The 23,723-nt window shown below is 38.6% G+C and overlaps 1 protein-coding gene across 2 annotated transcripts in view; it reads left to right on the forward strand.

Annotated features, from left to right (window-relative positions):
- RASGRF2 (Ras protein specific guanine nucleotide releasing factor 2) overlaps positions 1-23,723 on the forward strand; it is a 157,923-nt gene that overhangs the window by 111,367 nt on the left and 22,833 nt on the right. For both annotated transcript variants that reach the window (XM_035567542.2, XM_050716437.1), the window contains exon 18: positions 11,628-11,734. In XM_035567542.2, coding sequence (XP_035423435.1) covers positions 11,628-11,734 — 107 coding nt within the window. The remainder of the gene's footprint in view (positions 1-11,627; positions 11,735-23,723) is intronic.

A 23,723-nucleotide genomic window follows, 5' to 3' on the forward strand; every position in this document is an offset into this window, starting at 1 on the left:
TCTGACTGTGGTGTATTTACTCACCTGGGCAACCGAGCTCTACCACAGCCGCTGTCTCACTCCCCTTCCTCAAAGGGAAAGGGGAAGAAAATAGGATGAAAAGGGCTCAAGGGTTGAGAGAAGGACAGGGAGGGAGATCACTCAACAATTATAGTGAAGGGCAAAACAGACTCAGCATACGGAGATTAGAGAAATTTATTACCTAGTACTAACAAGCTAGACAAGTGAGAAACAAAAAATAAAACCACCTTGCCCCATCCACCCTCTTCCACGTCCTCCTCCCAAGTGGTGCAGGGTAACTGCACCATGGAGGCTGTTTAGTCCCTAAAGTTTTGTCTCCACCGCTCCTTCACAGTCCCTCTCTGCCTCCACGTGGGGTCCCTCCCACAGGATGCCCTCCTTCCCGAACTGAGCCTGCAGGGGCTGCCCACAGGCAGCAGCTCTTCAGGAACTGCTCCCACACGGCTCCGTACCACGGGGTCCATCCATCCCCCAGGAGCAAACTGCTCCAGCACGGGTCCCCCACGGGCGGCAGCTCCCCCCAGACCCCCTGCTCCTGCGTGGGCTCCTCTCCACGGGCTGCAGCTCCGGCCCGGGGCCTGCTCCTGCGGGGGCTCTCCATGGGCCGCAGCCTCCTCTGGGCCACATCCACCTGCTCCACCAGGGGCTCCTCCACGGGCTGCAGGGTGGAGATCTGCTCCATGTGGGACCCATGGGCTGCAGGGGGACAGCCTGCTCCACCAGGGGCCTCTCCACAGGCCGCAGGGGAACTGCTGCTGCCTGCCTGGAGCACCTCCTGCCCTCCTGCTGCACTGCCTTTGGGGGCTGCAGGGCTGCTCCTCTCTCCTCTCTCTCTCCCAGCTGCTGTTGTGCAGCAGGTTTTTTTTTTCCCTTTCTTAAATCTGCTCTCACAGAGGTGCAACCAACATCACTTATTGGTTCATCTCTGGCCAGTGGCAGGTCCCTTTTGGAGGTGGCTGAAACTGGCCCTTATCTAACGTGGGGCAGCTTCTGGATTCTTCTCACAGAGGCCACCCCTGCAGCTCCCTGCTACCAAAACCTTGCCACATAAACCCAGTACACTGAATACAATGCCACAGCAGAAGCAAACATCCTTCTGTTGTAGGCTGTATTTTCAACACGTGTTCACCAAGCTGCTTTTGTGAGACATTTGTGTGTTTTCTCCTGCCAGACAGTATTTTACTGAAAATTCAGTAGGGAAATGAAAATAGAGATTAAGACTAATTTGTTTGGAATCTTCCTTCTAATTTGATAACCCTGAATACTATTCCTTTCCCCCGAATATTCACCTACTCTGCAGTGAATTTCAATAGACTTCTATCTTTGTTCCTGAATTAGGAGTCTTTTGAATTTAACAAAATTGTTGCTTAGCAATTTTGGGTAACTGGCTAAATATTCACTTTCAAATTGAGTTGAATCTCCCCTTACAGTTTCAATAGAGCAATAACTTTGAATTGAAACAATGACTTCAAGATGAAGTTGTTTTTTGTTTTTTTTTAAATCAGGTGATCCCTGCTTTTGTGAATTAAGTGTCAGAGGAAAATGATGATTCTTCTCACTTTACCAGAAAATTAGGAAACAGTTCTTTATGGGTTCCCCTCTCCTAAATTAATTTATTATTTAAGCTCACTAGAGAAGTTGGCCACTCAGGAAAAAAAGTATTTGCACTGAACATTTCCTAAGTTATGACAGACAATGTGAACCATGTGTTTCCTGACCTATTGCACTAGGCTCTGAGCAGCTGCACGGAAAACTCTGTTTCACAGATCCATAAAGGCACAGTGGCACTCAGAGAAACATTTTTTCTTTATTTGAGAAAGGAGACTAGCACAGTGCCTATTCCTGCCCCCCAGAACTGGGTCACCATCATCCTACTATGATTAATTGGATGGGGTGTGTTGAACCTTTATTTTCCAGTAGTTTAGCTGAGCTTTTGTGGTAAGCTCTTAGGTTGTATCTCCCTCTGCTCTCCTACTCTGAGGAAAGAAGCTGGAATGGAACTTTGACCACTGCAAGAAAGGAAATAAATCCTAAGATGTTGACATTGCAAGCTGGACTAAGAGGTCTGGGTTCATAATTAGTGCAGGTTTGTTTAGATTCCCTGTTGTCTTCCTTAATTTGGTGCACCACGTGGTGTATACGACCTTTGTGATATTGGGGAGGAAAGTTTTGGGAGGATTTTTTGTTATGTTTTGTTGTGTTGTTTGTTGTTGTTGTTTTTCATTTATTTGTTTTCTGAGCCTAAATGTTGCTTGTATGATTAGCGTTTCTTTACTTTACTTTTAAGTTGCTTGATTTGTGACCCAGTCATAAATGGTCTGGAAGATGGAAGATGGACAGTTTGTTCAGAAATTTTTGTTGACTGATTTGCATCCTGTCAACTTTTGTTTTGCATGGCAGTTGACTCTCCATTCACAGATGGTCTGAAAAATGATACATTTGGCTCTTTGCAAGTATCACCTCCTTACAATTTAACCTTTACTCTTATTGTCATGAACAAATCTGAATGATTTTGCAAAATACTTCCTTTAGCTTATGTAAAAAGCACAGGCCAGCTAATGGAAAAAATTCCAAAAGCCCTTTTATGCAATTTTCTGTTTCTAGCTATATGTGTTCTCATATAATTTATTTTAACATTACTTTTGTGGCCTGGAATACTGAGCATTTTAAAGGTCTGAAAGCTTGCTTTGAATAGTTCTTGAAAAGACTGTGAGCATTATGTAAAAAAGATTTGCTTTGCTACGCTTTTAAGATCGCTGATAGAGCAGGCTGAGAATATAGACAATCTGTAATTAAATAGAAATCAAAAACTGAAGATTACTTGAAATGCAGAAATACATCAGCAGGTAAAAAATGCTTATCTGTTCCTTGAAGACTAAGAGACATAGCATGAATCAGGACAAATGCACTTGGCTGATGTACAAATTCAGTGTACAAATATCAACTGCTAGGTTAACATTCTTGTCATTATTTATAGAAGGTAACTCAGACATTACTGAAGTGGAAAAGTGGCTAAGATGTACTAAAACAATCACAAATATAATTGTTATGGTAGGCTGTTCAAAAAACCTTTTCTTCTTTGTCGATTGTTCCCTATAGTTCTATTATATAAATAAGTCAGGAAAAAAAATCTGCTGTCACATTGCAAACCTGTGATATTCTACAATGTGCAAACATAAATGGCAACAACAGCTTTTGAAACTGAAGATCTCTTCTTTCATAGAGATATGTTTATAAATAAGTACACAAAATTTGGATGGTTTGCCCTAAGACTTCACTACAAAATTGGACTAGGATTTTATGGATACATGCAAACATTTATCCATGTGTTGCTGCTGAATTTTATTTACAAAAACAATAACATGCAGTTGTATAAGCTATAACTACAATTATATTTTCAGTGTTTAGCAAGTTTTAAATATTTTCTTATAAGTATGACCTTCTGACATGCTCTCCTGAGAGAATTTCTTAATTTAAAAAGAAATAAAAAAATAATAATATCCCAATAGTGTATGCCAGGCATCCCTATAGCAGTAACCCTTTTAAAAAGAATTTTTAAAGGACAAATTTTCAAATTTGAGCTGTTGAGTTTAAAAGAGGATTTTCATTCTTCATGGTACCCATGTTTCAACCATATAATCTTCTAAATTATTGTAATTCTCAGAGCAACGTTAGCATTATGATTAGGACTTAGAATAGTATACTGATCTTAAGCATATTCTTTAGACATCTTTTTCCTTGCCCATCCATTACACTAAAATTATTTCATTGGGCAGATATATTGTTAGGCTTCTGGGTTTAGTTCAAGTTTACAGCATAATAATGACAAAACTTCGTCATCTCAATGTTATGTTCTTTAAATTTCTATGATTAGAAAAATCCTTTCTAAAGCAAGACTCATTTAAAAATAGTTTACCAACCTTTCCCTTAAACATTTTGCAGAAATTAAACATAGTAACTATAGCTCTATCTGTGTTACACTATTGTACATCAGCTAGTGCATGTGAATCCCATGGGATTTACCTTACTAAGACTATAATCTCTTGACTTGATTTGATAGTTAGATTGTATTTGCAGTGGCGGATTTAGGCAGAAGAATCAAATAGATACTTGGAATTATTTCTGACGTGGGTGGTTACAACAGGGATTTTCAGCAGCATATTTCTTAGAACAAAATGATTTCATATGTCCCAAGGACCAGTGAAAGTGAAATTAAAAGCCTGAAATGCATGGGGCACTTGATTTCTTCTGCTCTTAGTAGCCACTTCTTCTGATGCTGTAGGAGCTGAAAACCCTGTATGAAACCAACACAAGCCATGGCATGGTGAATGATTAAATATGCCTCTCTCAAACTAGGGTAGCCTGGAAATCATGGCTAGACTTGATGTTCCTACTTTCATGCCTTGGACTGCTTATATGACCTATTCCATTATAAATCTGAATGTGCATGTTTGGTAATTACTGAAGAAGGAGGAAGAACTCTATTATTGATCAAATATGCTGTTCTGTATTCAGTGAGTGGTAGTTCATAATCTTTTTTGCTTCTTTTCGTCTTGGTTAATATAAATGGTCTTCTTTTCCAGCTCTGCCATTCTTCAGCTAGCTAGCGTATGGCAACCTGATATTGTAATTAAAGAAATGAAAAGGAGACCAGAATCGTTGGCAGTTTAGATTTCATATCATTATTAGACTGCTTGCTCTCTGACACTTTTCTATTTGAATGTATGAAACCTAATTACTTGCTTCAGAATCTATGACCAGTAAAGATGTATATCTTTAAAACTGTCATCCAAACTTTTGGGGTATGTCAAGGAAAATCTTTTATAATTAGTTTTTTTTGTGTGATGCGTATATTGGAAAGGCTTTTTGTGTGTGCATGCGTGTGTGTGCTGCGTATATTGGAGAGGCTTTTTTCAGTTTTAATCTGTGGGTGAAAATCGCTTTGCTCCAAGCCTGGGGTTTGTATTTATTCTTTATCCAGGTCAGAAAGTAACACCGATGTTTGCCAAGCCTAGGCTTTCAGGATTTGAGCCAGGCTGAATCATGAAGCTGGCTTACAACCCATGAGTGTATTTATCAGAAGAAAGAAAAAAACACAAGGCAGAGAAGAATATTTGACACTTTTTATTTTTTTTTTGATTATTTGTCATCTTTTTTGTGAACCATGAACATTCTCCTTCCCCTTCACGTGGACTCTTTGGGGTTTTTGCTGTGACCTCCTTAAAGGCTGGAGTGCAGTTTTCTCCTATGTTAGATGCTAATGCATCTTCAGTATCTGATTCCAGAGTATTTTAGTGAAACTGATACATAAAATCCATTTCTGAAATAGAGTTTTTTGTTAAGAAAGACAGTAGAAACTAGTGTCTTCATAATTCAAACAAATTACCCCTAAATTTTGTGAACTTATTTTTTGTATCAATAAATCATTGAAAATATCTATTATCAATCATCTATCATCAAAACTTTTGACAAATTCATCACTGTGGTCAGGAACCATGTGCTGCTGTATTAATGAAGAAAGACAAAATGCAGATTCTACAGTTACTGCAACTAGACTCAGAGCTTTTGGACATCTTAATCAGAATAGAAAAGCAACTATGCATTAATCAATTTCTTTGGCATACACATTGCAAAATTTAACATAGCATAAATGTTTCTCTTGTGTGGGGTAGGAGTGGATTTTAAACAGGAAATGATGTAAATTTCTGATAGAGTCAGGTTTTCTTTGGAGAACAAGAAAAAGCAGAACAGAATTGTGTTGTGTAGACTTCCCTGTAGCTTTTGATGGGAGGGTCTGTTCTCTGTCTCATGCTGACATGCAGTGAGATCTTTAAGTCTGGTCCACATTGTAGGATTTCTGAAGGTGGAAACACTGACACATGGTGCCTGGAGGTCTTGACTCCTTGTGTGTTTTTGCTTTATAATGACATCTACTACTGGAAAATGTTTTAGACTTTCCTGTAAGAAGAGCTACCTATGTACAAGCTATTGTCATAGTTTAATCTGTTTGTGTCTTCAGGTATTTGGCTTCAAGTCTATTCAGCACCTTTTTTCTGATCTTTGGTGATAATGGAAGCTTCAAAAATATCGATTTTGATTCATTTTTGCATGTAATAAAAACATCTGAAGGTTAAACTGCATATTGCATAACAATCTAAAGACAAGTGCATGAACAGAATGATTAAATTGTATTGAAAGAAGTAATTCACTGAAACTAACAAAGCTGGCACATTACCGTTATGGAATCATAGAATCATTTAGGTCAGAGAAGACCCCTAAGATCATCTAGTCCAATCTTTAACCTGGTACTAAAGTCCACCACTAAACCACAAAAGGCCTGAAGTTGCGCCAGGGGAGGTTCAGGTTGGAAATTAGGAGACATTTCTTCTCAGAAAGAGTGGTCAGGCATTGAAACGGGTTGCCCAGGGAGGTGGTGCAGTCACTGTCCCTAAGGGTGTTTAAGGAAAGACTGGATGTGGTAGGGGGATTTGGTTTAGTAGTTAATATTGGTGGTAGGGGGACAGTTGGACCAGAAGATCTTGGAGGTCTTTTCCAACCTTAATAATTCTATTACCTATATGTCTCTGAAGACCTCCAGGGATGGTGACTCAACCACTTCCCTGGGCAGCCTATTCCAATGACATACAACCCTTTCAGCGAAGAGATTTTTCCTAATATCCAACCTAAACCTCCCCTAGTGCAACTTGAGGCCATTTCCCATTGTCTTACCCTTGGTGCCTGAGCCTCACCTCTCTAGAACCTCCTTTAAAGAAGTTGTAAAGCATGGTAAGGTCTCCCTTGAGCCTTCTCTTATCTAGGCTAAACAACTCCAGCTCCTTCAGGTGCTTCTCATAAGACTTGATCTCTAGACCCTTCACCAGCTGTTGCCCTTCTTTGGACACGCTCAGCACCTCAATGTTTTACTTGTATTGAGAGGCCCAGAACTGCTAAAAGCCTAACAGGAAAGTGTTTGGTAGAATGCTCTCAGAGATATATGTTAGAGGTGTAATTAAACCTTTTTATGCCTTGCAGTTCAACATCTGGCAGAGCAAATGTGATGTGGCCCAGCAAGGTTCTGGCTCTCACCTGCTTTTTGCAGTAGGTGAGATAGCTTGCAGTTCCTGCTAGACTGGCGTCATTGTCACCTGTTGCAAAGGTAATCAGGATTGGAGGATAGATAGAATTTAGGTTACCTTTTGTAGTGTGGAAAGCAGCAGACATATGTAAGTGGCAACGTGAACATGAAGAACCAGATAACGGTTGTATATTGGGCTTCTCAGAATATGCATAAACATGTACGGAATAGTTGCTAGTTACCATGGTGTCTCAATTTTTTGTTTGGAGTTATATTGGGAGTGGATTAGGTGAGCTGAGAGAGGAGAAACTAAGAAGTAGCACTAAAGCTGATGCATTAGAAGAAATTTACACTTTGAAAATTGCAGTAAACACTGTGATGGCACTGTCAAAACTGACTGTTCACTGCTCAGATTGCTTCTGTAGTGGCTTAATCAGCTTAGCCTGTGACTATCAGTTCCTTTCCCAAAGTCCACAGGGATTTGAAAGTCCGGAGGAGCAAAAGCAATGCTAGCAAAGGACTTGTTTTTGCATGTCTCTGTTTTTATGTTAATTCTGCTGTGGCAATAAGTTTCTGTTTTTTTTTTTTTTTTTTCTGTTTTGTTTAGACCTTTTCTTTCAAAGTTAGAAGACCAGAAAGTAACAATACTTACTTATCTTCCTTTCTGCTGATATTTTTGCTATTTTTTCTGAATTTTATAAGATTCCTGAAGTTAATACCATTTTTCTGTGCAAGAACTTTTCTGTTACTTTTTCTGTTGTTTTTTCTGTTTTTTCTGTTTACTTTTCTTGAGTATTGTTTTTCTTACATGTTCTCACATTTTGGTTAATGAAAAGACTTGTTCAGTGACTGTGAGAACTTCTGAAATCTCTTTTGTTTGCATGATCAATATTGACTAAATTTTGTTTAGACTAATATGACAGAACTCTCTTAGTATCAGGAATAGTACAGTCCAAGACTTTGAATGGTGGATATTTTAAACTGTTGCTGTACTCTCTGGGAAGGAGCTCTCACATTAGTTTTGAATATATCTGCTGGTATCTGTCTACATATAATTTTACACTTACATCTCATGCTATGTAGGTGAATATATCAAAAAAAGGTGGCTCTTGTCACAATTCTAATGAAAAATTTGTGTATATATTCACTGAAGTTTATCTAGTGATTAGTAGCAGTTATTAAATAACTTCTGATTTTGAGTCTAATCTAATAAATCTGTGCCTGATGGGCACTTTTATGATGTGTATAGTAACCATCTTTACTACATGCTTTGTAGTCCCTGGCTCCCATTTCACTTACCATAAGAGCCAGCGGTGACATAAACACCATTCAAAAGATTCTCACTTTGCAGCATCTTCTGGTGGTGGACCTAGTGAAGACTATCTGCTTTGCTTCTGTATATCTCTCCACACTGGTCAGTGATGACTGGGATGTCTCCATCTTTGTGAGGAACAGTTCTTTATCTTTGTCTCTGTTGTAGTGCAAGTCCCCAGCATTGCCCAGGACATTTGGTCACCCTTTTTGATGTGGGAGCATAATCAGTTCCTTTGTCCTGAACTGCTTCATGTTCATGTCATAACTGTGCAGAACCTTTTGCTTGGAAATAGTATGGTAGATCACAGAATAGGAACTGCTGGCAGAGGCTTCTTTTTTTCTGAACACTGCAAATCCCACCAGCTTTGGCTGCCACAAGCTCACCTGCATCAGGGAGGTCCAAGGACTCCATGTATTTTTCTCCAGCATACCTGATTTTGGCTTAAGGCCTGTTAGGTGTTAGGTCTGCTGTGGTGTAGTCAAAGATACTGAGTATGGAGACTAGCTGAGGTCTACCATTACTCAAAACAAGTTCCGAGGGAGAACCTTAAGGTAAAGCCAAGCATCCACATGGAAGGAGTCATGTCTCCTTGTATACAAAGAATAGTGGCAATGCTGGGGGTGACTTTTGAGTTCCAGAGTGTGAAGAGAATTTCCACCATACAATTCACTTCTTATTAATTTACTGTTTGGAGAGAGAAAGCAAGCAAATAAGTAAGGAAAGGAAAGGTGCAGTGAATACCCAGAACTGGTTAGTACAGAGAGCAGAAACCCATCCATTCCCAAAGCCACATTTGCTGAGTTCACATTTTAAGCCAAAACTTCCGTGACTTGTGAAAAGCCAAAGACTGCTAGATAACCACTCCAAGCAAGGACCAGGGAAGTGGAGTAACAATTTTTATTGCATGATGTTATGGTCTTAGATTGAAGATGTTGATCTGCCACAGTTTCACATTGGGAATTGTGTGATGTATAGAATTTCCAGATAATTTCTAAGAGTCCACAAGAAATTATCAAAAGCACAATTTTCTTCAAAATCAATTGACAGATTTAGTTCTTGGACAGTGAGTGTAGCTTAAGCATTTGGGGGTTCTTTCTTGTAAAGAACAATAAATTAAAAATGTTTAGTGAAGAGAAAAAGAAACACATTCTGGCATTCTGATTTGTTTGTTATGTAAAAACAAAGAATGAAATTAATAAGATTTCCAGCTTTATTTTGAAAAAAAAATATTTCACAGATATTTATTTGAAGTCTTATATCTGAAGATGTACAGTGAGTTAACATGTGGAGTTAAATTTACATCTACCCTTGTACATCTATGTTCATCTAAGTTATTTTCTTACACAATTGGAGATCTCCAGGTATATGTTCAAGACATCAACATTAGGTACTATGTGGGTCTTAGTGAATATGTTGCTTAGACTCTGAAACAAGCTAATTACTGATTAAAAATTGATGAAATTCTGAGAACCATAGAAGTTTGCTGAAGTGTTCCCTGGAGGTTTTCCTTTTGCCTATCTTGCTCTTTTTATTCTTTTTGCAGCTAACTGAAAATTGTTTCTGAAGGTTTATCTCTGTTTTCCTTCCAGTTTACCAAAACTTCTTTTCCTTAATGTTACTTCAATAAAGACTCTACGGCTTTAATATATAATTTTCATTGTGACTTTCATTGCTGCAATTAAGTGGCTAATTGAACAGTTTATAATGTGCATGCCTAATTGCTTCTGCAAGAGGTTAACTGTGAAAAGCATAGAAAATTAACACACAAAATGTTGCCTAGGTTACCTTTTACTGAGTAAAGCCTCAGAGATTCTGTTTACTGTGCTGCTTATGGGCAGCTAAATTCCGAAAGATGTTTTAATATGAAACTGTCTTTGATATTAAATCGTAGATATCAACTATAATGTAATATGACATAGTTTTAAAAACTTCCATGAAACATAAGCATAGAGGATCCATTTGGGGTCTAGCATATACTAAAATATGTAAGACTGCAGTTAATTTTTTTCTTCCTTTCTTATCCTTCTGAAAATGAAGAACAGCACTTAGGATTTTTTAGACTGTCTGTAATAACTGTCTCTAATAAAAATAGAACAAAACTAATACTATCCTCTAAGAATACCTCCAATGGTTTTTTTTGTTTGTTTTCTTTTTCATAGAATAAATAGATGTTTAATCTCCCTTTGCTATTTCTAATCATATACAGGCTTTAGAAGAGCTTTTATGCCAAAAAATTGCAAAGTGCTGGTCACACAGAAGGGTGTTTCCAGTAGTTCCCTGGACTCTACAGTGAAACGGAAAGCCACATAGCATGAGATCAAATCTAACAAAAACATAGAAAACATAAACTTCTCAAGTGTATTTTCAGAGTTACCTTTTTTTTGAAAAAAATACAGTATTCAATGTAATCATTATTAGTATACAGATTTATTTCTCACAGAGCTATGGCAGAACTAGAAAAGAAAGTAACAGTGCTATGAATGTAATAGGAAACTTTCTTGTTTTTAAAAACATTTATTGATAAGTAAATATTGCTGACTAAACCCAAAAGTTATCATTACAAAATGTGTGGTGAAATGCTGCAGTTGACAAATCTTTGCTTTCAAGCAGCTCAGTCAGTGAATGTGTTTTCTGTATACCTTCCCACTTTCTTGTCACTCCAGTGGTAAAAAAATAAACCGCTTATTTGAACATGCTCTGTTGACAGTAGAACCTGTACAATGCTGCTTTTATGAAGGAACATTTCTCGTGTTGACCTTCTTCTCCTCCATATTTAAATTACTGTCCTCCTCTGTTTCTTAATCACTTCTAAATTTTACCGCTTTCCCTCTTTAAATCATACTCACTTTCCTTCTGTACTCTGCTTGATTACAGGCCCTGTACATTTTTTGTCTGGACATGTTTTTTATTGTTACTTTCTTTCATAGCGAATGGAGATCTGTCTAATGATGCAAGCAATTATTCTTCATTTTTCTAAAAATGAATAGTGATCCAAGTCACTGTCTCTATTAGCTGTGAAGAGCAACGCTGTATTTTACTGATTTTGCAGAATTTCAGTGGTCTAAATGATCGTATTAAAAAAAAAGCTTCTTTCCTTTTATTACTCATAAATGCTCTGTGAGCCTTCGTTTTACCAAAGATATTGATAAGGTATTTGAAGAACCTGGTTTGGTACCTCTGTTCACTTTAATTCTTGTGTGTGTTTTTGCCTCGTAGGATTTAACAATTCTGAACGCATGTGTGACAAAGAGTTCATAATACGCAGAGCAGCCACGAATCGTGTCCTGAATGTCTTGCGTCACTGGGTCTCCAAGCACTCTCAGGTATTCTCACTCATCCTCTCCATTTGTAATACGTTTGTGGAAAGATACGAGCTGACCTCAGTCCACTCAAGGAATTATGTGTTTTGATTCTCTCTACAAAATATTGTGAGTCTGTTCACTTGAGCTACCTTGATTGAATGTGTCAAAATGCTTGTGCTTGTGTGCAGATATTTATATGTTTGTTCTGAGGCATATCCAGAAAGATGCACCCGTCCTTCGTGGTGGTCCCTCTACAGTCCCTTATACACAGTGAATCAGCTGTGAATCTTATACACGCTCATAAAATTGAGTAGCTAGTAGAATTTTGTATATAGCAATATACACCTCACCTGCTAGGTGAGGCAAATGTTGAAAGATTTTGGCATGCATGTAGAAGACTACCAGGAGGGAAGGACAGAAGAAGGGACAGAAAGAAAGAAAGAGGAAGATACTGAGAGAACATTATGGAAGTACAGGGAAAATTTGCAAGCCTTGGATAGGTGGTACATTGTGGCAGTTGTGGACTGCTTTATCGCTCCATGTTAGCAATCAAGAACATTGATCAAAACAAGGTCTATTGCACAGATGACTGCAACACTGCCTTATGTCAAACTCAATTCCCTTTTTTCCATGTAATTTTCGTAGAGGTTAAGTTCAATAGAGGATGAAGACAGTAGGAAATGCCTAAGTGAGATAACTGTGTTAGAGAATCTGAACAGCAAAGAAGAGGTTGATAAAACCTCTCCTGGTATCATGAAGTGAGTAAACATTTTGAGTTATTGGAAATAATGTTTATGTACCAAAATCTGTTTGGTTACCTGTTAAATGAAAATCACTTCGTGGCAAAATCTTGAGCTGTAGTGGGAATGACAGAAGTCTATTACTCCTGCTCTGTGTTACAGTAGTGTACTGTACATCCTCATTGTGTCCCTGCCACAATAAATAATATTTAGTTCTATGAGTTGAGCTGACCCTCCATGCTAATTAAATGATGGTTAATTAATGTGCCTGTGAAAATGATGGTTGTCATCAAATTTTTGTCTACATTAAGTAACTGTCAACAGCAAGTTAAACTGAAGTTTAAAAAGGAAATGCACAGGCAGTGGACGCAAGGGCATGTGATCTGGGAAGAGTATGAGGATGCCATTCAGAAGTGTAGGAATGGGATCAGGAAAGCCAAGGCACAGATGGAACTGAGCTTGGCAAGGGAAGCAAAAAGTAACAAGGGATTATGAAGGTACATTGGCCAGAAAAGAAAGGCCAAGTAGATTGTTCCCTGTCTGATAAAGGAGAAGGGAGAACTGGTAATGACAGACACGGCAAAGACTGAGGCACTCACGAAGTTCTTTGCCTCAGTCTTCACTGTCAGTCAGGCATCCCACAGCTCTCGTTTCCCTGAACCTCTAGGCAGGGGCTGGGGGAGCAAAGTCCCTCCCACTGTAAGTGAAGAGCAGGTTCGTGAGCACCTGATGAAGATGAAGAAGTTCAAGTCTATGGGGCCCGATGCCATGCATCCCAGGGTCCTGAGGGAACTGGCTGATGTAGTTGCCAATCCTCAAGCCTCTCTCCATCATTTGAAAAATCCTGGCAATCAGGCAGAGTACTTTTGCACGTTTTACAGAATGTTACACAATTAGTATTCTTTGAAAACTACTGTTAAGAGAACTATGGTAATGGGTAAAAGTTCAACACTGCATTTTCAAAGTGGAAGCTACTGTTTGGACTCTGCAGTCACTCACTGTCTTTTAATTTTTTCCATGGCAAAGCTGGCAGATATTAATTTCTTAGCTCTCTTAATCCAATATTACAATAGAGCAAATATTTTAAAATGTAGGGGCTTTTGCATATAAAGTAATGAATGCTACAGCAAAGGAGCATGTAATCACCTCTTTTTGTTGTTTACTTGAGAGAATAGGGGCAGATGAAGAACACAAGACCTAAAGAAAACAGAAATGACTGACTAGTTTCTGCCACAAAAATACAGGGTCAGGACGGCTTTAAGGAAGACAAGTGAAGAATTACTTTCTGGACAAATAGTATGAAATGTTGGCTGTAAAGATGTGTAGTCCTGGGAGAGCAGTAGCTCAGAGCCTCTTTCTACAATAACAACACAAACTGCAAGCCAGAGGACTCTTAGCTGCTAGTATGTGCTGAAGAAATGCTTATTAGATTTCCAAAATAACGAGACAATGTCAGCACTAAAATTCTATGGGATCAACAGATCATCCAAAAATGTTATTACATTTTAAGGTATTTGCATCATTCTCTGACCACTCTGTGCATTTAAGACATCCTTCACCTTCATCAGCAACCAAGGGCAGGTTTTATTGTCTTAAAAGAATAAGAAGTTGGCAAAAGAAGTTGATATTCTCAAAGGTAAAACTGTAATTCAGTATGTTTTGCTGATACCATTTTCTTTCTACTTGGCTTTGAACTTGCTCTTGTTGCAAACATCAAATATACAATTTCTGTCCTCTGGAGGAGAAGTTTCTCCTACTTCCCTATAGACTTCTCCCTGTGATGTGCCTAGATCCTTGTCATCATTGCTAGTCTGTGCTGCTGGAAAAGATGATCTACTTTGCCAGACTTTCTCTGCCAAAGTGCCATTTCCTCATTAGTTTGATAAAAAGATGGAAAAACATTAGATGGGTAAACTGTGGGGGTTTGTTTAGTTTTCTTTTTAAGGTGCTAGATGCTGCTGCAGACATGTTTATTGTTGCAGCATGTGACTAGCTGTGCAGCATAACAGTATCTCAGTTCTGGTGCTCTCTGGTCCACCGATAACAGTAATTTATTTGCAAGTTATTTGCCTGCCTAAATTATTGTACTGATTGATTGTGTTTCAGTGCAATGTGCACATAAGATGCTGTACAGTCCCATAAGAGTATACAACCTGTGTTCAGAAATGTGTAGAATGTAAAGATAATAATGTACAACCGTCTGTCCAAAGTGTGCTTACATATATCATCCCACTTACTCATTCCCTACCCTCCATCCCTCCCTCTGGATCCCTTTGGCTTACTGCAGTGTGCTACTCTCTAGCATATAATAACATAGGTCAGGGTTAGTGCATGAACCAAGGGACAGAGATACTGTTCAAACAAATGGTTCAAAGCTCTGTGTTCCCTCACTTTCCTCTATCCTCGGCTGGGCCTTGGAAACGTTTCATTTGCTGGGCTATAGAATGAATTAGCTTTCTACAGTATCTTGCAGCTGTGTCAAAACCACAGTTATGGATAATTTATGTTGATTTTTTTTTTTAAGCATGTGTTTTTAAAAATTTATCTGAGCATGGACAGTGTTTAATATGAAAACTTGTCTGTGGGCAGAAAACAAAATCATTAATATTAACAATTCAGCTTATTTAGAGAGGATACACTTTCATAAAGCGGTTGTGTTATCCTGAAATCATACTAAATAATGTTTAGAAAAAGGATTCATTATTTTAAAAACCTGGGTCATTCACTGTAAGTGCCTCACTTAAAATCTGAGTAAATATATAGTGATGCCAATTTTGCAGCCCTTTCAGAAGGGCAGAAGGAACTAATTAATGTGTCCAGGAGCTCCCAAGGCACAGATAAAAATTTGGAAAAAACATTCTCGCGTAATGTGACACATACTTTTTGTTTTTACCACACTGAGCAAGAGGAATCAAACCCATATTGCTATTTTTCTTTTTATTATGTGTATGAATGATGGATTATTTAGGTTTTCTAGATTTTTTATTTACATTTTGTTCTTTTCATTCTCATCACCTCCCCTTTTTCCCTGTTCTTCTCTTTTTAATTCAAACACCTACAGGCCAACAAAGCTTTCTTTTTGCCCAAAATAACAGCAGAATGTTCATGTTTGCATTTTGTTTTTAAAATGTAATTGAGAGGAACAGTGTAGGATTCTCCTGTTGTAAACAATGAAAACACAAATGCTGAGGCAGACAGTCATTCTGAAGACAGCTTTGATGAGAATGGAAAGGGCTTGTGAGGATAAAACTCCCACTAACTCCTGTCAGAGATGGAAAAATAGGAAGGGAAAAAGAAGAGAAATTCCTTGTATGATTTTCATTATCCTAGTGAGGTCTTGCAGCCTTGTTTTCCTTAACAATACTTTCTTGTCCTTTATCTAAACACTTGAAGATACAAAATGAAGTGTTTCTGCTCTGTGACAAGCAGATTGAAATGGAGCTTGTCCAAAGAGAAAGATTTCGCATCTGCTGATGAGGAAAGGGAGGCTGGCTTCTCCGTGCTTCCCAGTTTTGAATGACAGTTGGGTGCTTGTTCTCATTGGCCTCTTTGAAGATCTAAGCTGGAATGAATTGGAAAATCTTAACTCTCTTACAAGCTATATGGCTGCCAGATGGTGTCACTGAGTTATGAAGTTACCACAAGATCTGGGGACCGGACCAAGACTTGAGTTTTGAGAGTATAGGTCATGATTTTGATGCCTGACTCCTGTCTTGCTCCAACTGTGAAATAACCTTCTGCAATTTTCTTGTTCACGCAGACTAAGCTATTAAGTGTTTTCAAAAGAAGGTTTTGCAAATATAGTTGCTGATATTGCTTGGGGATGATGGAAGGAAGGTGTCTGTGTACAGAAAATTGTCCAAGAAAGATGATTCTAGTTAGGCACCGATGGTTTTAGTATAACTTTGCATGTGATTTGGCCAATGCCCTTTTGTATATTGGAACCAAAAAATAACATGAAAATTCATTCATATGAACCCCACTTGGCTTGTGTTTAAATGCATAAAATAATGAGTATGATGCCTGGCAAAGCTATAGTGAGCTTACTGTAGAAATGTGAACAAATCACACTTACACCATGCTTTCTGTACGATATTCTGTATTCTAGTTACATATCAAACAAACCCCTAGGGCCTGAGGCCTCTGTTTTTATACAGCAATTTCTGAGATTCTTTCTGAAATAAAGATGTAAAAATACAGATTGTGGATTGAAGAAACAAAGAGTTGCCACAGGGTGAGGTAGAGCAAGGGAACCGTAAGTGAACCTTCTAATTTACTGTTGGTCACTCAGTAAAGAAATAAAGTTTGCATCAGCTTACTCCATGTGCAGAATATACGTGCATATTCAGTAGTAATGTACTTAATTGTTGCTGTGGTCTGTCCAAATGTAGCAGAAGCATAAGGGTTTGATATTCCATGACCCTTTAGGGAGTATAAGTTACCCTCAGAACGGTAGCCAGGCTTGCAGTCAGTCAAACTAATTAGAGGTACACTGCCCGTGCTTGTGCTGGAGCCTGACAGATCCTTCCTCACTGAGGTCTTCCTGCAAAGCTCTTACATGTACTAAGTCCGAGAACTTAGAGGCAGAGATGTCACATTTCCTGTCAGTCCTGAACACTTTAATCAGACAATACCTAGTAGCTAGATTATTCTTGCAAGGTTTCTTCATACTACCAAGTTACACAGTGCTTGGATAATGAAAGGTTTTTATTGTATGCACTGAGAATTACTCAGTTTAGCTATTAACATAGCTTGTACTTTGGTACTAATTGTGTTCAGTCTGGAGTGACAGGCTAACACTGATACCATGGAATCAGGACTGGCACTCTTCCCCAAATGATGGTTGTTTGCACTTGAAACTAACTGGAAGACAAAGGTGCTGTCCTTTGATTGCTTTCTGAAATAAACTAGGAGTAGTTCAGGGATGAATTTTCCTTGACAGCCAATTTTAATATCTTTTATCTTTTTATTTTCCTAATGTGTAAATGTTTTGTTGGAAGTGAAGATATGAAAATCTCCTGTAGCACGACGGTATGTAGTATTTGTGCTTTTATGCTGGAAAATGAAATACTGTTGTAGAGGACTGCATCACTGGAGTAATTCCAGTAAACTGTGATAGAATGTGATCTTCTGTATAGAAGATTAAGAGTTATTCCACTGATGTCATTGAAATGATGATCTGTTTACACTTTGGCATAAGAGCAGATATATTAAAATCGTAAGGCAAAATCCATCTATTTAAAAATATACCAATTTCATTGTAAACAGTCTTTCAGTAGATCTCTCCCCCCTGGTCATCTCCAGTGCTGGGCTCCCAGCAGGGTTTTATCATTAGCCCGTCACTTTAAGGTAATCAGTTATAGCCAGCAGCAGTGCTGGTCTTTCTCAGTGTCTGTGCCCATCTGCTATTTTCAGCTTGCTGCTGGAAATGGGGGCAAAGGACAATGAGTCTGCACACAGTACCTCCACATTGTATGAGTACTCTTAGAGGCATCCAAAACTTGACTTCAGCTGTACATGTAGTTTCCCCTCTCTTTCACATCTGGTATTTTTAATCCTTCATTATGTTTTACTTCTCCCTTCAGTAATTAATTCTTCCTTCCTCTCCACTGGAGCTTTTTCTCTTCCAGATGCCTCTCAACACTTTCCCATTGTACAGCCATTATGCCATAGTCTCACTATAATATATAATTCCTGTCCTCACTGACATTTCTTCTTATTTGATACCTCTCTGGTTAATTGCACCTTGCACCTTGCATTTTAGAAATGTGACCACTTCTTTTCTTTCTACATGTTTGTCTTTTCTGCTTCCCACATTTCCTTCAAACACATCTCTCCTCAGTTTCTCTTGTTTGTCATTTATGGACTGAAAGATCCTCACTACATAGCTATTCACAAGATGAAGAGAAGTGGCAGGGAAAAGATTTCAGTGCATTGATTTTCTTGCTTGTAGTGTGAATATCAACTACGTCTGGGAGAGTCTGTGGAAACACCATGGGTTGTATGTGCCAATGTTGGAAATCTGAATTGGAAAGCAGTCAGGTTTTTTTTCTTCCCTGCTTGTAAAAAGGCTTCCAGCTTGGGAGGCACTCTTGGTGAGCGGATTAGAGCTTTCTGTCCGTCTCTGATTATCACAGAGCCCTGTACACTTTGAGTGTGATGCTCGGGCAGGTGGCACGTCCCGGTGAGCCAGGTGTACCTGCAGATCTCCTGGGAGAACTTCTCATGCATCTCCTCAGAGCGTAATGTTATGTAACAGAAAATCAGAATAAAAAAGTAGTGAGAAACTAATAAAATTAGTCCAAATGTATTCAGCAAAGACTGTCATGAGGGCGTAGCATTACATTTATCCTGACAACTTGTACTCCTCCTCCTCCTCTTCACATGGCAATCACAGGCTTCTGAAGCCAATCTGCCTTTTTTTTTTTTTTTTTTTTTTTTTTAATGCCTTGTAAGCAGATGCCCAAGAAGTTGAAGTCTTGGTTCTATTTTGCAAGCTGAACTTAGGTTATTTTTATGGGTAGGATGTAGAGTTACACTGCAGTTGGATAATACTATTCTGTGAAATGATTCCCTTTAGACTTTCTTCATGATGCCTCCATACATAGTTCTGTCCCCTCCCCTTTCCTGCTCCTTCCTTCCCTCCCTCCCTGTGTCCTTTGTAGTCCTTATCACTGAAATACTCAAAATATTTTCCAAATAAATTATGTTTTCAGGTTTTAGCTCCCTTTTGTTTGCCTGGGGTTATTCAATGTTTCCTCACATTGTTTAAATGAAGAATGTTTCCTCTCACTGAGGAAAATTTAAAGAAAGAGGAGCAGAAAAAGTTTTGGGGTTTCACTGAACCCATGATGAAACTTGAAAATTACATTCTCTGTATAATCACCTGTAGTAAATCTACAGTAAATTTGTTGTTGAACCTCGTTGGCTCAGCTAAGTCCTGTTTTTCTCGCTTTCTGCTGCCATCGTTGAAATCTGTCTTGTTGTGCAGTGATTCCAAATCCATCATCACTTCTTTTTTTTTAATTTTTGACTCAGCTGGATAGGTTGCTTCTGAAACACTGCTCATACTGCAGAACAGCTTTTCGAGCTCCTCCTGGCAAGAGAATGTGCAAGCACTTTCTAAAGAGAACAGTACTGTCCAGTCGAGTGGATGGTGCCCATCAACAGGCTGGCTGTGAATCTGCTGGAAATGTAATCTTACTGACTTCGGTGCTCTGTAGCTATAAAGGAGGTGTTGTGTTTTAACCCCACTAAGCAGGTAAGCAGCACAGCTGCTCGCCCACGCCCTCCGCCCCTCTGCCTCGATGAGGGAAGAGAATCGGAAGGGCAAAAGTCAAAATACTCACAGGTTGAGGTAAAGACAGTTGCTCACCCCCTGCAGACCAGTGCCCAGCCAGTCCCCAAGCAACAACTGCTCCCTGAACAACTCCCTGACAATTTATTGCTGAGCATGACTCCACATGGTATGGGACATCCCTTTGGCCAGTTGGGTCAGCTGTTCTGCTTCTGTCCCCTCCCAGCTCCTGCTGCACCCCCAGCCTCCTCGCTGGCAGGACAATGTGAGGAGATGGAAAGTTCTTGGCTGAGTGTAAGCACTGCTCTGCAACAATTAAAACATGGGTGTGTTATCAGCACCGCTTTCATCAAAAATCCCGAAGATAACATTATACCAGCTACTATGAAGAAAATCATCTGTCCTAACCAAACCAGGACAGGAGGCTTTTGCTTTCATAATGCCCGTGGGTGTCAGCAAAACTAATACATTTCCCCCTGTTGCCACACTGCTCTACTGCTGGAAACTTTGATAAATGGTGCTGAACCTTGTGTGCAATGCTTTTGATCATTGAAGAACTTCATACATCATATTCTTATTCTAGGTGACTCCAGGGCAGCACTCTCGCTTAACTAATCTGCTGTCATTTTTTCTATATTTGCACATTTCATAAGTGATTTTGTACTGTATATATTAAATAAATACCTTTTCTCATTACTGACAATAATGGACTTACAAATAGAACTTGAATTTTTGCATCAAAAATTTAATTAATTTTTCAGCTTGAGCCAAATAGAAATCTAAATAAAACCCATAAATCTTTAGGTTAATATGGACTCTAAAATATATTAGAGGTATGTACCCTTTCATGAAGGATTAAGTCACTGTCAAATCAAAAAATGCATGTTGGAAAATTTAGAACTTCGTGTCTCACTGACTGTATTCTTTCTGTGATATGTAAATTTCAGTGAAAATTTTCCTTGAATGTTGGGATAGTCCAAATTCTGACACATGCAGCCATTTAATTGTGAGTATAGCAGCTTTACTCAGCCTTCACTTCTACTCAGCAAAAAGTTGGGAGCCTGTTTGCTTCTGCCAGGCCTGCTGGGTGCTGCAGTCTGCCTTGTGCTGGGGGATGGTGGCAGTGTTCTGTTGCTGTTTGCAAGATGGGAGACTTTCAGATCAGAAGTGCTGAAGAATTAGGGAAATGTGTTAACAGGTGATAACAACAGATGAAAAATGTCACGAGTAATCTAAAATTATATATAGATATATGACATACACATATACAGTATATCTACACCTATTGGTATCTATATTTCGGTCTATATGTACTAATAGTATAAATAGACATATTTACATAATAAGTAAGTATACATTCAAAAACAATGTCCCTAATAGAGGTAGCTATAATGTACAGATATAACAGATAGTTATCTGTTAGTTTTCTGATAGTTATCTGTCTGTACAAATATAACAGATATTTATCTATAAAGTGTTTGGCTTTTTTGATATTGATAGCTAAGTATTTTGGTATGGTTTTGTAATTCTGAGGTTAAACTTTCTACAAAGATTTAAATAACGTGAAATTGATTTCCATAGATTTTTTTAGACATTGCTCATCATGTTAGCATCTTGGGAACCTGTATATCCCTAACTTCAGCTGTAAAATAGATTAGCTCCCCACTTGTCTTTTGAATTCCACCTTTTTTCATTGTGTTTTCTCCTTACATTATGAGAAGCAACTTGCACATTGTTTTAAAAAGAATGCCACCAAGCAGACAAAAAACAACCACAAATTTGGGGCAGTAAGACAACAGCTGCAGAAACTGCATCAATATAGACCCTACTCTGTCCTATGGGAAGGTTGTGCTATGATGTGGCATCTTCTAATTGCAGTCAGGCTGGTGTGGAAGTGTAACCCATAGATGGGACTGAGAGAGCCACACAAACCAGTGAATCCCTGTGTATAATCTCTTATCAGTCTGTACTATCCACGGTAGAGTTTGGGCTGGCTAAGTTGATCAGGGGTCTTTTTTTCTAGTTTTTCTGAAGTTAGAGGGGTGGGTTTTTACACTGTGAAGTTTCTTCCAAAGCCAGCCTAGCTGAAGTGAAAGCTAGCCCTAACCCTAGCAACTAAGTGTCTCATAGTTTGCAAACAATACTGTTTTTTCCATCAGTTTCAGGAATCTTATTTTGTGGAGATAGTTAACAAACATGTTTTGTTGTTAACATACATTATATTAATTTCATTATGTATGAGAATTAGCCTGTAAACATGAAAAAACATGCCTTTTTTTTTTTACTGAGTCTTATGTTCATAGGTGAGGCTTTCCCATCCTGATTGACACATGCAATAACTTTTAAAAATACAAACTTTTGTTCTAGTTACAAGAAAGCAAACCTTTTGAGAAAAAAATATCATATAATGAAAATAACCAACGGACTGTGCTTTGAAAAACATACTTGGAGGTAAAATCCTGATAATGTTTTTATTCTATCCAATTCTAAGAATTCTACCCAATTCTGAGAATTCTATCCAACATGTTAAATACGCATGTTAGATTTGTCAGTTCTTGGATAACTTGGATACTACCCATCTTCTTTTATAACCATTAAGCTATTGAAAAGACAATACCAATATTAATTAAAACGGTTGCTTAAGCCTATGCAGTCTTCTTCAAGGTTTCTCCTTTAGCTGAATTTTGATAGTTTTATATTCCAAATGGTTTTCTATTAAAAGTCACTGGAGCAAACAATACTCTCCTATAGTTCAGTTACATTCCTTATACTTTCACTAATTAGTCCCATTTCTATATCCTAAATAGATAAATAAATAAACTCTGTCTTCCTTGGCAAACAGGTTAAAATGGTTCCTCAAACAGGCATTTTGGACAATAGGTATAGAAAATAACTTTATAAAACAAACGCAGTGCAGTATCTAGAACTATTTTTGCTTGTTTGGGTGTGTCTGATATCCTGTCCAAAGCCTGATTTTGCTTGCCTTGCTGTTCTCTAAAATCTTCCGATATGAACAAACATCACAAAGGACTAATACACAAATACTAGCTGGTTTCAATTAGCTCTTGTAAAAGTGAGGAGACTTTTGAAGACTCAAAACAGGATACTTTTAAGAGGAGGAATGCCCAGGTCTTTACTGAGGAAGAGCAGCAGGGCATTTGTGGGCAAGAAGGCAGCCTAATCCCTCACCTCATGCTGACAATTTGAACACTAAGCTTTCTCAAAAAGCCATGTGAGAGTGATTGGGGCACCACCTTCTTTAATGAACATACATCCTCCTAGTGTATTTCAGCGCTTTTCCAAACTAAGCATCACCTTCCTGTGTGACTTCGGGTGCACTATGGTGCATCCACTCAAGTGAGACGGATGGTGTGAGGATGTGTGTCTACCAGACGTGATTCTCCCTAGAAGCATTTGACTGTTTCCCTTCCAGGGAGAGGGACAGAGCTCCAGAAATCCTGCCAATTTAGGAGCCTATTGCAACATAAGGGGAGGTAGCTGGTTCTTTGGGAAAACAAAATATACAGCCCTTGGACAGAGGTGCCAAATATTCCCCAGTTTTGGTAACTTTATTGCTGGCTCTGCTTCTGTTCCCATGGAAACAAGCAGGGGCTTGCCACAAACATGGTCTTACTTGCAAGTAACTGTGGGTTGTCAAGGAGAACCTACAGATGCACTGGATTAGCAAAGACTTGGTGTTTAGTTTTCTTATCCAAATACTAGCTTTGAGCTAAATCCAAGTCTTCATGGAGTCTACTCCAAGATTTAACTCTAAGTTCCTACCTTAAAATTTGTACATTGTTCTATTATTTGATTTTATCCAATAGCAGTTATCAACATAAATTGTTGTCTGTTTCTGTTTTAGAGTGGTGGTCCTGTGTAAGGTATTAGTCAGCCTTAGAAATAACTAAAATGCCAGAACTCTTAAGTGCGGTACCAGAGAACACTGGCGTGATTTATCATGCTTATATAG

The sequence above is a fragment of the Cygnus atratus genome, chromosome Z (genome assembly GCF_013377495.2).
Source record: "Cygnus atratus isolate AKBS03 ecotype Queensland, Australia chromosome Z, CAtr_DNAZoo_HiC_assembly, whole genome shotgun sequence".
Taxonomy (NCBI): Eukaryota; Metazoa; Chordata; class Aves; order Anseriformes; family Anatidae; genus Cygnus; species Cygnus atratus.